Below are 14773 nucleotides of genomic sequence, written 5' to 3' on the forward strand. Positions count from 1 at the left end.
GATGCTGGGGTTGGCTGGGGCAACTGCTCCTGTGAGGAGGGTGTGGAGGTAAAGAGAATGAGTAGAAATAGAATTACCTGAGTGTTTGTTCAAGCTTTCACAGAGCCCACATGCATGCAAACTTCCCTTCAGCCTGAAGGAAGGGGAGGGAAGCACCCCTCTCCCCCTGCTCCCACCACTATGGAAGCCACTTGCTCCTCCCAGGTCCCAGTATGGGCCAGTTTTGTGCACTGGGCAGAAGGAACTGGGATAGCCCTGGGCGTGGGCCAAGGGAGGGAGGGTGCCAGTGTGGCTTCCCTGTCTGTTGGAGGCTACAGAAGGACACACTCTGCAGCAGAAAGTGTCCTTTCAACAGCCCAGTTGGCTTGTCACCGAGTTACCAGACAGCTACTCAGTGGCCACTGATATTGCAACACAGCAAGAAGCAGTCATCGCATTGTGCCACTTGACTGCACAGCTAAGTGATGCGGGCAACGAGCCCTTTGACTTTCTGTATAGCACAGGGGTTGACTTTTTTTCCCCCCAGAGATTTCTAGATAACAATGCTGAAGATGAAAATTAAAAAATGCTAATGTCCTTGTTAAAACTAGATTCAATATTTTAAAGCATAAGAGGATCATATATCTGTCATGTACTCCAGAGCTTGAGGGCATGAGCTGCCTAAAATTAAAGCCTGCTTTCCAGCCTTGTCTGATTTGTTATTAATACATGTAAAATGAAGGGGAGGATTCAGAGCTTATCTGAGGGCTTGAGGAACAGGCTTGGCTATGCTTTTCTGGCAGCATCCTCCAATATACGGGTAGGTGAAAAGCAGTATCATTTGATAGCACCAGCAAGGGAGAGGCATAGGGCCAAGAGGCCTATAGCAACCCCCAAGAGAGGCAAAGCCTATTTCTGGTCTGATGCTAAATATCTAGAAACAATTTTAGAAGAAACAAACATCTATCATTTGGACTAATAATTTGGATTCTTGGCCAAAGACATGTAGCAACTAGAGCTGCCTGTAACAGCAACATCACCTGTCTAGCTTTTCTCTCCTTGTTCTGGTCTTCTCAGCGCTGAGTGCTCTTATCTGCCCTTCATTCAGGAGAAACTAATGATGTCTTAGCACTTCATAGGCACGTTGTGTTTAAGGGCCAGCACCACAGAGAGATTTACAGATAAAACCGCTAGACATTAAGACCTTCTCACAGATGGTCCTCTTTTCCTGCCCAGTTGTAAATCTCAGTAAGAAACCAAACCTGCATTACTGCCTAAGCTTTCACTTTCCCCTCACCCTCAGGAAACCCCCCAGAAACCAGACTTTCTCCTGACCACAGCAGCCTGCTCCCTTTGTAATACCCACCTCTGGAAATGCGTGCAGCAGCACTTGGGAGAGCAGCAGCCCTGGGGCTAAACAAAGCAGAGCCCACGGAGGCAGAACCCAGAGGCTCAGCCACACTTCCCTTAACTTCATCTGCTTTTCACATCTTGCATGCTGCTATTTTCCCCGCTACACAAAAGCAAATGAAAGGGGCAGAGGAGAAATAAGGTTGCTAACAGCACCAAGACTTACTTTGCATAAGATTATACATCACGATGCATCCCCCACCGCTGAACAGTCCCATGAAAACAGCCATTTGCTGCAGTTTTCTTAGAGAAGCTGGCATTTTTCCTCCCTGAAAAGAAAAAGGGAAGACATTTGTTGTGAAAGAAGAAAGCTAAAGGGTTATTTCCCCCCTCCTCCTCTTTCCTAAAAGCCTTTTCCAACCAGGCCTGAATGAAAGCACAGTGCAGAGGCATGGGGCTCTTGCTTACTGGGGCCCCACCACGCACCCAGAAGGAAGGGTGGTGAGAACAGAGCAAACCGGGGACCCAGCTGGGTTGAATGTGTTTATTCAACTTCTTTTAGCGATGCCACCACTTCGCTAATTGCCGAGAAGAAAATGACCTCCCCAGTGTGGCCGGGGGCCAGCGCTGCGGCACATTGTCACGGGGTTCCCGGTGCCTGTGCACTCGCTCGCACACTGCGAGCATTCAGGCTCCGGGGGCTGGATTTCTCTCTCGAGTAAACTTCTCTAAAGTAAACACGCTCGCGGCAGGGCTGGATTTGGCCTGGAGTGGTAAGGGACAGAGCCAAGCCAGCCCTGTGCCTGCAAAGATAATGGAGCCAGGGTGTGTGTATTCTGTTGTGTTGGTTTTTTCCCAAGCCGTGGATAAACAGAAAAGTTCTTGCAAGCTATTTTTCTTCCTTCCTGCACCCCCCCGAGCCCAAGCTTGCCCTTTTAATGAGTCACAATTTTGGCATTTGAATGAATGACCTAGCAGAATAAGAACACCTCTGAGAAAGTCAATCTACTGAACGCTTCCACGGTTTGGGTAAGAAGGGGACTGTGTGGCCTGAAGAGTCGGAGCTAATGCTCCTGCCCACAGCAGGTTAGTAGGAGTCAAGCTGAGTTAGTAGGAGAGTAGCACATTGCTTCAGGCTGTGGCAGGATGGGACTTGACTGAGCATCCAAGTATCGGCTTATGCTTTTGCTTCTCTCGCAGCTGGGATGGTAGGAAGGAATGATTTTGAAAGAAAAAAAAAAGAAGAAAGATTAGCAAAAGGCTGCACTTTTTGATGTAGGCACATAGACATCTCAATACTTGGGGAAGCTGTACGGGATTTCTAATCCCAAAGGCTTCACACCTCGATCCACGTGCCACGATGGTGTGACTTAAGTGTTACGCTCAGTGAGAGCTGGTTAATAAACCAAGGCCCAAACCAGTTACAGAAATGTGACCTGGGCAAGGCCGTTTGAGTCCTGTTGTGAAAACCACCTCTAGCATCCCTCAGGTATGCATTAGTCAGGTATTGCTTAGCCGGCAACCACAGTTTAGAGAGGGTGGAGAGGCAAATGTCAGGAGTCCTTCCTGTCATGGCCGGGTCAGGGTGACAGGGGCAGCCTCCCTCTGCTCACCGCTCTGCTGACATGCCCGTACGCCATCTCTTGCATCCTCTAGCCCAAGGGAAGCCGTGAATGCAACCCAGGTACAACCTTCATGTACTGCCCTGTCGGCACTAGCTTTCAATCGTAATGCATGCTATCCCTTAGTCCAAGGCTTTGCTTGTTAACTAGTTGCCTTGATGTTAAGAGTTCTTAATATTTAAGTTTACTGTTTTATTTACTTCAGATTTATGGATGGCTAGTAATGGTAGAAACCCTGAGAAGCACATGGGTATTATGTCTCTTTTATGTCCCCCAAATCCCCAGATTGGGCCACGGGTACAGTCAGTCATCATCTCTCTCACTCCTGATCTGTTTCTGACAAGTTTTCTTCTTCACTTCCCCTGGGCAACTTAAGCGGCGTGAGAAATTGCAGCAGAGGAAGTACAAGTGTAATTTTACAGAGAAATTGTGGCAGTCGTCTCACAAGGACAGTGAGAGCTTTCTGCTCACCCGCTTGTGTTTGCAACTTACCTTAAATCACAATTTATAACATTACCTCCCCCCCCAAAACTGCAAAATCTGATTAAAAACCAAGTTTTCCATTAGATCCGTCAGGCCAGGAGGAGGATCTGACACCAACACCACATAACAGAGAGAAAAAAAAAAAAGGTGGTAAATCTGGAGAGTGGATCAGATGATGTAATAGGCTGTGACCCACAGCATTTAGTTTTGCCCCTTTCAAAGTTGCAGCCAGGCAAAATTTGCTTTCTGTGATGAAATTCAGGGTAATTGAATGCAAATGTCTGGGGGTGGGGGGTGCTGCCAGCAGTTTGCTGAGTAAAAGTGGGAAGACGCAGAGCTCTTGCACCAGTGAGGAGATTTTGACTGAGGCTCAGGGCACCTGCCTAGCAAAGGGCAGAAATTAGAGGCTCTGCAACTCACTCTCAGCGGGTTTGAGGTTTGTTAGGTCTCACGGTCTGCTCGCACCCAAACAAGGGGGATGGAAAGTAAGAGGAGCTTCATGCTGATCGGTCATGTGCTCACACACATTTTCATCAGCACCTCTGCTCGCAGCAGGTCAGTGGCTGCAAGTGCCCTGATGGTGCTGTGCCAAGACAGTGTCATCTGGCAAGGGAGCTTGGCAGCTGAGAAACGGTGATCCCGGTAAGCACTGCTGCTCCATGCAGCACTCCCGGCTGCTCCTGATGTGCCGCCCCTGCCTGCAGCCGTTGCCCATTGCTGGTCCTGGTGAGGCAGGGATGGGGGGTGCCGAAGTGCACCCAAGTTATGCAGCCTGCACCAGCTCTGCAAAAGTCTTCATTGCCATAACAGGGAGAATATCTCCATTGCTTGCTTTCAGTCGCAGTGGGAAGCCCGCAGGCTGGACCACCCCATCCCCAGGCTAGCCCTTGATGCTCTCCTCCCACTTGTTTCTCAGCTGTTTTCCCAAGTCAGTCCTATGACAGCATGTTGCAGGAAGAGGTTCAGAGCTACGCATTCTAACAAGCCTCTTAAGACCTTGCAAACCTTCTCTTTGAACCCACAATCCCCTGTTAGCTTCCAAAAGCAAGGACAGAGGTGTCCTTGGAGCCCAGTGCATCCCTCACAGGGGGTCTGCTGCTCCCCTTCCCTGCCATGATTGTCCCTTGCGGCATGGATGTCTAGACGTTGCTTCCAAATCCTTGAGCATCCTGCTCAAACATGCAGCTGCTGAAGACTTCTGAATGATGACACTGGAGATACTAATGGTGTCAGCTTGTGGAAGACCGAAACATAGTAAGGAGCTGTTGTCTGCAAGGACTCATCACTAGAATTTCTGCCCTCTGGCCAACCATCTTTGCTGCTCCCATCTGCTGCTCCACTGAAGTGCCATGGAGGTGGCTCACTAGGGAAGGGAAGCAGAGACATGCTCAAAGGCGTGCCTCCTGTCCTGAGCCTTTCTGAAAATTACTTAGAGCCTGCAAAGCATAGAAGCTATTAAAGGGAAGGACCAAACCCCCTCGACTTAATTCACCACAAAGGGAGTAACTGTAAGACAATGAATTTAGAAGAATTTTATAGATACAATGTGCAATTGCCTCCTAAGGAGGGAAGATCACATTGCTATCTGTGGCGGAGATCTCCCCTCAGAACCTGTTATACCACTAAAAAGTATGCAAGTCAACTGGTGGAAAAACAGATTTCTTCACAGCTGGTAATTAAAAAAAGCACAATTTCCAAGCTACGCTGTTCTGCAAAAACATCTTTTCCCCCATGGTATTTGCAGAGGTAAGAAAGATTAGGTGGAGATTAGCACACACAAAAACACTGAGCCTACAGTTACCAAAAGAACAGACATTAAATTGTTATAAGTAGTGTTCTCTAAAAATAAATATTAAAGAGCAGAGCTTCCCAATAAGGGCGATGGTCATTTGGTGCCTTGAACATAGTAAGATATGGTGAAGAAGGTAGTATTCAAGCTTGACTTTGAAACTAAGCAGGACTCAGGCAGTTAACAACAAGATTTAACAAACCCAGAGAGGTGGAAGACTCTCAGGGTCACATGTGAAATGGTGGGTTACTGCAACAATAAAGTCTGTTTTTAATTAGACTTTGTTTTCTCCACAGAGGATCTTCTAAAAATAGGCTGGGCTTAAGAGATCCTCCGTTATTTCAGCAAATTCAGATTTTCTGGTTTGGTCTCTGAAATTCATGTGCAGACATTGGTCTCGGGCACCTTCACCAAAAGCAGGTAGCGGTGAAGCAAGGGCATTTTCATCAAGCCACAAACATTCACTTTACTTGCCTCAGACCTGAGTGAGGGAGCTGGGGCTGCAGGTTCTTTGGAGAAGGCATTTCTTCCTCCTTCTCCTCTTCCTTCTCCTCCCCCTGGCACTACCTCCAGCTTCTGAGTGCTATTGCAGACCAAACAGTAACCGATAATATTGCTCTGAAATCAGAGAGAAGCAACTCGATCCATGCAAATTCAGTGTGATCATTGCTGGCTATCTCAATTTGGGCCACTGCCTACACACCTGGCCAAGACAATATACTGCCAGGCCACCAATACAAGCAGCTGGGAGCCTTTAAACCACTTTGAACCAGTGTAGTCCTGAGGTGTCAGCATGACACACTAAGTATGTGTGGCAAAAGACTATTCTTAAATTAAATTTAAACTTATCAATAGGCCTGAACACAGACCTGAGCATCTAACTTCAAGGCTGGAACTGCTGCCTAACCCTTCTGCAATGAAATTCTCCCTTGGGCTGGTGGGATTTGAGTCGGCCCCAGGTCCAGCTTTTCTGCAAGCCACCCGAGTAGTCATGGAAGTCACAGGAGATGAGGGTAATGTCAAGCAAGCCACATGCAAGCACACGCACACACTTGTATTTCACATTCTTGCTCCCTTGCCCATCCATTGATCTTTTAAGATCCATAAGGCATCTGGGTGTGAGCCAATTTCTATATGAATAACATGCCAGGACAACAATTTAGAGACAGCTTCTTGACACTCACTGTCTACAAAATACCTTCATCATTGGTACTGTCACCAAAGAGAGGACAGTACAGCAGAAGTGTTTCAACAGGATCGTCATTTCTGCATATTATTTTCCCCTTTTTCACAGAAATAGTCTCAACTTATTATTTACCTCATTTCTGAGAAGTAACAGCACAAATTGTGCCTCCTGACAGCATTTTCAGAAATACCAAGCCTTTGCGTGTCTGATCTGCCTTCACCAAAAGCTCAGCAACTTGTAGAAAATAAGTTTGCTTAATTCACAGTCAAATGAAAAGTAGAAGTAATGCTCTTTTTCTCAGTGGTTCTTCTCTAGATGCACTGAAAAGGCATATTTTGGCATTTAGAGAGGTAAAACACCTTTTCAGCCAGCTTTGAAATACTCCCTTCAAGGGTCATCTTGTGGATCAGTTCCTAGAAAGTTATACTTACCCTGGCTAAAATGCTTTGAAGAGACAACTCTATGTATAAGGAAGATTACTGGCAAGCCAGGAAACTGTGATAAGCTTATTCTCTGCCCTTGCTGCTAGCTAATTAACAAAGTGAAAGGAGCCAATAGAGTGATTAAGGACTCTAAATGGCCACCTTATTCTTGTAGCTGTATCACATCTGGGGCACATGCTACAATGCAGGTGGCTTGCTCACTTAGTACAAAGCCTGACATGGTGCCTACAGATATTTTAGTTTCATTTCCTTTTTATCCTCTCTTGCGCACTCTCATTTGCATGTTTCTATATATTTATGTATCTTCGTATATCTTCTGTACTCCACTGTCACAGTCTACTTCCCCATGTGCCCTTAAGTTACAGAGTCTCATCTGGCAGGCTTGTCTGAACTGCACTTCTTTTCCTCCTGCCTGCACCCCTTCACCCTTCTATATGCCCTCTTCCCTACAGACTATTGCACCACCCCAGTGCCAGGCAGACAGAAATGGTGGGGCCACTGTTCCCGTTGTCCGAGGAGCCTTCTGCCATGCCTCAGTTTATCCCTCTGTGAAATGGAGTCTGTCTTCCTAACTGCAGGTAACAAAGGCAGGTGCCTAAATCCTTTTTTGCTCTTCTCCTAAGTTGCAAAGATGCTACCTAGTTTGTTCAGTCTTTTTGAAGGCCAGGCTCATGTGCCAGCCAGTTCAACAATCCACTCCAGACCATGCTCCAAGACAACTAGAGCTGCCCATGCTTTGTACTGAAATACAAGGGATATCGCAGAAAAGAGGCACGACTAGGGCGTGTTATTGGAGAAGCAGGATAATTATACCTACAGTGTGACCCATTTTTGCTGTTATTGGAGCACGGCGTTATAGGTTAATGCCTAATAATCTGTCATTAACATCCCTAATTGTATGTTTCTGTAATTGGACACCATGGAGCGGGGAAGAAGGTGTGAATGTTTCTCTTGTGTTTTAGAGGTGAATTGCAAAAGATTTAAGAGTAAGAATTTGTAAGTAGGGTAAATGAAAAAGTTGCTTCCAAGGTGCAGGAAGAAAAGATCAGTGGTGTTTATGGTTTTAACAGTGCGTGGTTCACCTGAGAAAACTGCAGGCCAGCTTCTTGGCTTCCCTGCCGCTGGGAGTGAGGTCACAAGTGCTGCAATCCAAGGTTCAAAAGAATTGGTCTACACTGTACCCATGCCTCTCCACAGCATGCATCACAGCCCAGCTTCCAAATGGGCACGTTAAAACAAAAGAATCACATAAAGAAATAAAAATACAGTCCTTTGACTGTCTCGTGCTGTCAGGATGAGAGGGAATAGCACTCTGTACTTAGCAGGAGCTTAGCAGAAGTGGACTGTCAAGCCAGGGAGGTTTTCATATTGTGTTGTGTATTTTCTGTATATAGTTTCCTAGAATAGGTTCACTGAACCTGCAAGGTAAGTGATCAGTTAAGAGTACCAAACCATTTCTCCTGGAAAGATCAAAGAGCTTGCAGTGCTTTCTATGCCGGACTAAGTACTTAGCTCTCTTGCCAGTTTGTGGCCATTTATCTGTGTCCAATATATTAATTATGCCAAAGACACTGACAAGTTCTCAGAGCCAAAACCAACAACCTATCATCTAGCTTTAAGTCAACTTACTAAATCCTGAGATTGGGAAAAAACATCAAGAAACACAAGGAATCTGTAACAACCTTCTTGGCTAACAGGTCACATTTTGCCTCGTAAAAAGAAAAGAAAATGGTCACAAAAGTTCATAGAAGTACTGCAAACGTCATTGGGCTAGGAACTGTATGTGGCTAAGTTAAAAGTTAGTACCTGTCTGGAAGTTTACAGTCTCTAACTCCAATCCTGATAAGGCTTATGCCTGTGTGTAGTCTTACTAACTTCAATAATACAATCCACATGCATGCATTAAATAGGCACGCAGCAGACAGTGACCTAAAGGAACTGAATGCCAGGGGAGGCAGTCACAGGGAAAAAATGTTTAAGGCAGGAACATAGTGTAAATCATATGATGCTTGTTCCCTTGTAATGTGTCTGCTTCCGGAAATGAGAGGGTAAAAGATGTGATCTACTCTGCTGCAATCAGCATGGAGCCCAATTTACAAGGCCTTTAAAAATATCAGTGGAGACGGGAAGGTTTGCAGCCCTAAGGCCAAACATCTTGCTGATATAATGCCTTTTGTTATATAGTATTATAGCAGTGCATACTTTTGGCACTTCACAAACACCTTGCTCTTATTCATGCTTCCTACTGAAAACCAAAAATAAATAAAATACTACCCTAAATCCCCCCAGATTCTCAGATGTGGTAGGTTTATTTCAAGTGCCCATCTTTACACCCTCCCCAGAAGAGCCCCTCCTTCAGAAAATGCTGAGCCTGTCCTTCTTCTGAAAGTCAAGTCCCTTTGAAACTCATCAGATCAACACTTCAAGCCTAAGGCTTTGAGGAAAACTAATTACTTTTGAACATCGTGGACACCTGGATCATTTCCAGAAGTTGGTTCTTGCCCCTATGAGCAGAACTGGTTCAGTATCAGCTAAATCTGTTAACACAAATTAAGATCTGGGGAAAAAATAACCTCAAAGACTCGTGACTTTTTAATAAGCACTGAACACCAAAACCAGCACAAGACCAACAGGGATTCTGACCTAGAAACATTTTCTTCTCAGAAAGACAAAAAAAAAGGAAAAAAAAGTTATGATGGGAACCATTAAAAAAAAAAAGAAACTCCCATAATACCTGAAGGTTTCCATTCAGACAGATCCAGCTTGTTAACTTGTGCACAGAGCTGTGCAAGATGGAGATGGAGAGGGCAAAAGGGAAAAGGAACTGGTGGAACCTGCCACATCATTTGCATGTGCAGCATCTGGAGTCAGACCTTTAACTTTATCTGAGGAGTAGCTACTGATTTATCCATCCACCCTCGGAAAAAGGAAAAGATATGCTGGATGTTCACAAAACAGTTGGACGTGAATCAGCTTCTCTTCCAAAACTGAGTCAGGGCAAGAGGAATTTCAGAAAACAGCTGACTGATCCATATTTTCCTCCTCAGAACATGGGTGGAAAGGATTTGAGGGAAAAAGCTTCTCTCTGTTTAATGCTTTAAATGATGTCTCTATTTTATTCACTAAATCTTAGGTCCTTCTATAGCTCCTGTTAGGGAAGGCATGGATTTTTTTTTCATTTTGCAGAGCTGTAGCAGAAGAACACAGAATGACTTCACAGGAAGCCTCTGTCAGGTTGGTCACTTGGTGTCAAGAGACCTGGGCTGTGTCCCTGCCCATGCACCATCCCCTCTCTTAGGCTAAACCAGATCAGCTTAGACAGGTTCAGCACAACTCCAGGACTGTTTCCTATAGTGAACCTACATTTAGGGATAGGGAGACAAGCTCTTCCTATGGAGCTACAGCATAGGGCTTTGCCCAACAAGGAGGTATGACAGTCTAAGAGCTGGACAAAAGCACAAACCACACTTTTACATACTGTTGACGGGTGAGATTTTTCAAAACATCAGGTGTTTTGTGTGTGCTCAACAGGTGATACCTTTACAGGATCACTGTTTCCTAAAAGTGCTGGGATCTTTGAAAATTAGACTGCTTTACGGCATTTTCAAGAGACACCCTCACTAGTAGCTTTCAAACAGGGATGCTAGCAACATACATTATTTCCTCATAAATGTATTGCTACCGTAATCTTCAAATACTTGTGGGGTTTCTTGATCAAATGCTAGATTACCAAGAGCTAAATATACAATGAAATTTGACAAATGCGGCATACATGAGACACATAGGTATGCTGTGATCCATTAGAAAAGGAAACAGGACCAGTTAGCAGGGAATCACTGCTGCTAATGTCACTGGCAGAGATCCATGCCCACAGACTTCTTAAATTGAAGGCCGCAGAGGAAAGACTTTGCCTTTGACCACAACACACACATTTTTTCCATTTGTTTTTGTTTTCTTTTCTCATCGCATGCTACTCAGCTCTCTCTTTGTGGGAATTCAGAAGAGCGATAAAGAGATACCATTGCTTTTATACAATGTTACTCCCAGGGATCTCTGCTTAGACAGAAAAAGCCCCTACTCAGTGTTACTTCTAATTATCTGTGCTTTTTGCAGTTCATACGGCACCAGTAGAGGCAAAGCAGAAGACGGCGCTCCCAGGTTTCATAAGCAGCTCAGGGACTGACTCACTGTATCACTGTGGCTAAAACCATAAACTTTGGGTGTCTCAATTCACACATGTAAAAAATAAGTGACTAAACACTTCCTGGATCCTACTTCACTGGAAGATAGTGACATTTAATGGCTGCAAAATGCTCTGACAACCTAAGATGTAATTTTACTTAGGTATGAAATTGCCCATGTGCAGTACACGCCATGTTAAGAGGCACAACAATATGTTCCAGAAAAAAAAAAGTATTTTCCAGCCTGGCACAGGGCGTGTTGTAGGACCAGCAGAATAATTACAGCAGCCATAGTTGGCACTTATTAGAAAATTAAAGAAGCTGTTAACAGGTCATTAATAATCTGTGACTACCTGCCTTAATAGTATTCTTCAGTCGACAGGCATGAGAGTGAGGGGGTGGAGGAAACACCTTCTTCTAAGTCACTGTAGAAGGCTGATACCCTTATTTTTCATCACTTTGTAATCTGCTTGTTTACTTCTCTCCTGGTGTCTCTTCTGACTGGCTCTTCTCTTGCTGCTAGCTCTCACACCAAAGGACCGCAAGGCTCTCAGCCAGGGAAGCCAGCAACCGCACCTGCAACAGCCAGTCCCAGGGGACAGCTAGTCCTCTCTGCAGTGTCCCAGCCTGCTAGCTGTCTCCTTGCTGTTCAGAGTTGCCTCCAAACACCTCCCCTGAGCATGTGCTCCTGCTTTTGAAGATTATTTTTTCTGCAAGGCATCCCTGTCCATTTACAACACACTATGACTTATTCTCTCGTGTCTTGCTCCTTGCCTTCCATGTGTAGGCAGATGGTTGGAGGAGGAGAGAAAAACAACTTGTTTCCCTGCTTCTTCAGACAAACACACGCTCTCCAGAGCAGACAGATGCCTTAAAGTCAGATCCAGGGCATCAATTCATCTTTTGGGTTCAGCTGTAGCGTATAAAGCATTTGCTGGCTCTGGTCTAATGCTTTTTGACATTGTCAGGCCCCCTTCAGTGAACTACTGCCTTGTAACCAACTTGACAGCAAGTATTGTTCTACATTTATTAATACCGTACGTGCTATCTTCAAACTGACATGTTCCAAGGCCAAGCATCAGCTGTGCTCAGCTCTGGCTTAAAAAAAAAAATTCAGACAACAGCACAGACCTCCTGCTGCTAATAAGTAAATAAATAAATAAATAAATGCCTTTACCATACTGCTGCCACACCTTTTTACCTTTTCAATCTCAATTTTGCAATAATTTTTTTTTTTCTTCTGGGTCTTAAAATTTGAAGTACCCACTTCCCTGCACCTTCCCCTTTTGGCTTCTTTAGGAAAGGTCGTCCCGTTCCCCTCCCCGCCCCCAGTCTTCTTTCAATTTATTCCTTTCTCTCTCTTTTGGATGCAAACCTAAATTCCAGAAACTTGAATCTACATAAAAGTTAATTAACTTCAGGAACTGTTTTTCCTCTCCTTTTTATTTTTATTTTTTTGGAATGCAGATGGTTTTTTTTACTATAGCCACTGTAATTTTCTATTATTTTTAAAATGTTTGGCTTAATGGGTTATGTTTACTTAGTCAATAAGCTGATGATGCCCATGACAGGACCAGAACTGTTTGGTTAGCAGCAGGGAGGAAAAAAAATCAATAACTCCAAGCATTTGGCAGCTTTGTGGGCAGGAAATCATTTGTATTCTCTGGTTTAAATCAATGACCTTCTTTTCTTTGCTGTTCCAACAGGAAATTATAAACTCTGTGAACACTATTTGCATAGTGCCTTCTGCAATACACTTGTATAGGCCTGGGCAAAACAATATGTTAACCCCAGCAGTGCTTCTCTGAGGTCTGTTAGAGAAACCCAGGCACTTTAGCATAGAGCTTTTCAGCTGCAGGCACTTGTGTTTATTAGAAGCAGAGGCAGAATAGAGCAAGATGTGAAAAGAGCTCCTTCTCCACTTCCAACAGCACATTCAAAAGATGAAGGCATTGTTATTTGCTAACAGGGTTTTCTACTGCAGAGTATGAAAAAATGCCTTCTTTGTAACTTGGCGAGATTGCTTTATTTTCAGTATGACAGACAGAAACTTGCTACTTCTACATGAAAACTGCAATTGCACCTTTGTATCTTGCTTGTCAGCATTGCCCTGATGTGCCAGGTATGGTTTGAAAGTACTGCACCTTTGCTTGAACTCAGCTTAGCATTACAGAGTTAATGTTTGTAAAGTTTCAGTCTTCTCTATCTTGCCCTTTTGCTAAATGCACTTAAGGAAGAAAAAGAATTTGCCACCTTGTCTTGCCATGCTGATGGGAAGCCATTCCAGGAAGGTGACGTTCTGAGAAAAAGCAGTGTTGAGCCTTGCACTGAACTTGCCTTCTAACTTTTCCTGCTGCCCACCACTGCATGAAGTCCAGCTCAGCTATTTCTGAGCATGTAGGAGAGCTGGCATTCAAGAAGACAAGCTAGTCACAGGAGATGGAGGAGGTGTGTGACCCTTTTTTCTGTGTTTCCCCCAGTGTGATCATAGTGCAGCCCAGAAGTCTGGGATTCTTGTCTATCGCCAGAGCTAAGTGTTACAGCTTGCAGAACCAGCAACTGGCACTGTAAAGCTTCTGGACCTAAGCACCCCTTGATGTGCTTATCTTCATCCTGTGCAGGAGAATGACATGGTAAATTAGTCTGAAAAACATGATTATAACCCCAGAAACCACCAAGGCCTCAGTAGTCTGCACTGAAATTAAATGTCATAAAATTGAGGCATCCAGATTTCTCTGCTTTGCTTTTGCACACGACAAGTCCTTTTACAGTAGTTCTCAGCATCCCTCCTATACTCCCAGTGCCACTGGCACAAAGCTGTAGTCATCAGGTGATACCTGAAGTGTATTTATTAGTTATGTCACAGCTCTCCCTCCCTGAAACAAAAAGGATAGGAATGTTACTCCCAGTGATTGAAGTGAAAGTAATATGTAATTCTTGCACTCCTGCTTTGTTTCTACTAATTTGACAAATGTAAGGTTGCCTGTCCTGATCCCACAAGCATTTAATTCCTTCTCACTGCAAACTCTATGTGCTTGTTGGGGTCCCTTCCACAGCTCCTGGCTGCTGGAGCACCCTTTGTATCTCTAAAATTTGCTGTTCCTCATTGAAAGGAGCAACCAAGAAAATGAGGTGCCTCACTTTCTCACTGACGAGAGACCAAAGCAGCATCACAGTATCACAGAAGGGTTGAGGTCAGAAGGGGCCTCTGGAGGTCACTTTGCCCATCCCCCTGCTCAAGCAGGGCTGCCTACAGCTAGTTGCCCAGGACAATGTCCAGACAGCTTTTGAGTAACTCCAACGATGGAGACTCCACAATCTCCCTGGGCAACCTGTGCCAGCACTTAGTCAACCTCACTGTGAAAAAGTGTTTCCTAATGTTCAGACTGCACCTCCTGTGTTTCAGTTTGTGCCCGCTGCCTGCGGTCCCATCACTGGGCACCGCTGGAAAGAGCCTGGCTCCCTCTTCTTCACACTTTCCCTTCAGGTATTTACATACATTGATGAGATCCCCCTCAAGCCTTCTCTACTCTGAACAGTCCCAGAAAGCAGAGTGCTAACTCAAAGGATGAAGTGGGCAGCTATTGGTCATTTGACTTTCTTCTACTGAGTGGGTCAAAAGCAAATGTGCCTTTCTTTCCCTGTTGCTTTTCCTTCCTTCCCCATGTATACATCTCCTAAATGTCATGCTGTCACCCTTTCCCATTGAACACCATGTACCTGGAATCTTTCCATATCAC

The 14773-nt window shown here is 44.8% G+C and overlaps 1 protein-coding gene across 1 annotated transcript in view; it reads right to left on the reverse strand.

Annotated features, from left to right (window-relative positions):
- The window catches only part of LOC104840677 (cytochrome c oxidase assembly factor 1 homolog), a 52863-nt gene that overhangs the window by 6455 nt on the left and 31635 nt on the right, over positions 1-14773 (reverse strand). The window contains exon 2 of the mRNA XM_010581804.1: positions 1556-1658. Within this exon, the coding sequence (XP_010580106.1) occupies positions 1556-1649 (94 nt within the window). The 5' untranslated portion in view covers positions 1650-1658. The remainder of the gene's footprint in view (positions 1-1555; positions 1659-14773) is intronic.

The sequence above is a fragment of the Haliaeetus leucocephalus genome, unplaced genomic scaffold, assembly GCF_000737465.1.
Source record: "Haliaeetus leucocephalus isolate CR32 unplaced genomic scaffold, Haliaeetus_leucocephalus-4.0 Scaffold808, whole genome shotgun sequence".
Lineage (NCBI taxonomy): Eukaryota > Metazoa > Chordata > Aves > Accipitriformes > Accipitridae > Haliaeetus > Haliaeetus leucocephalus.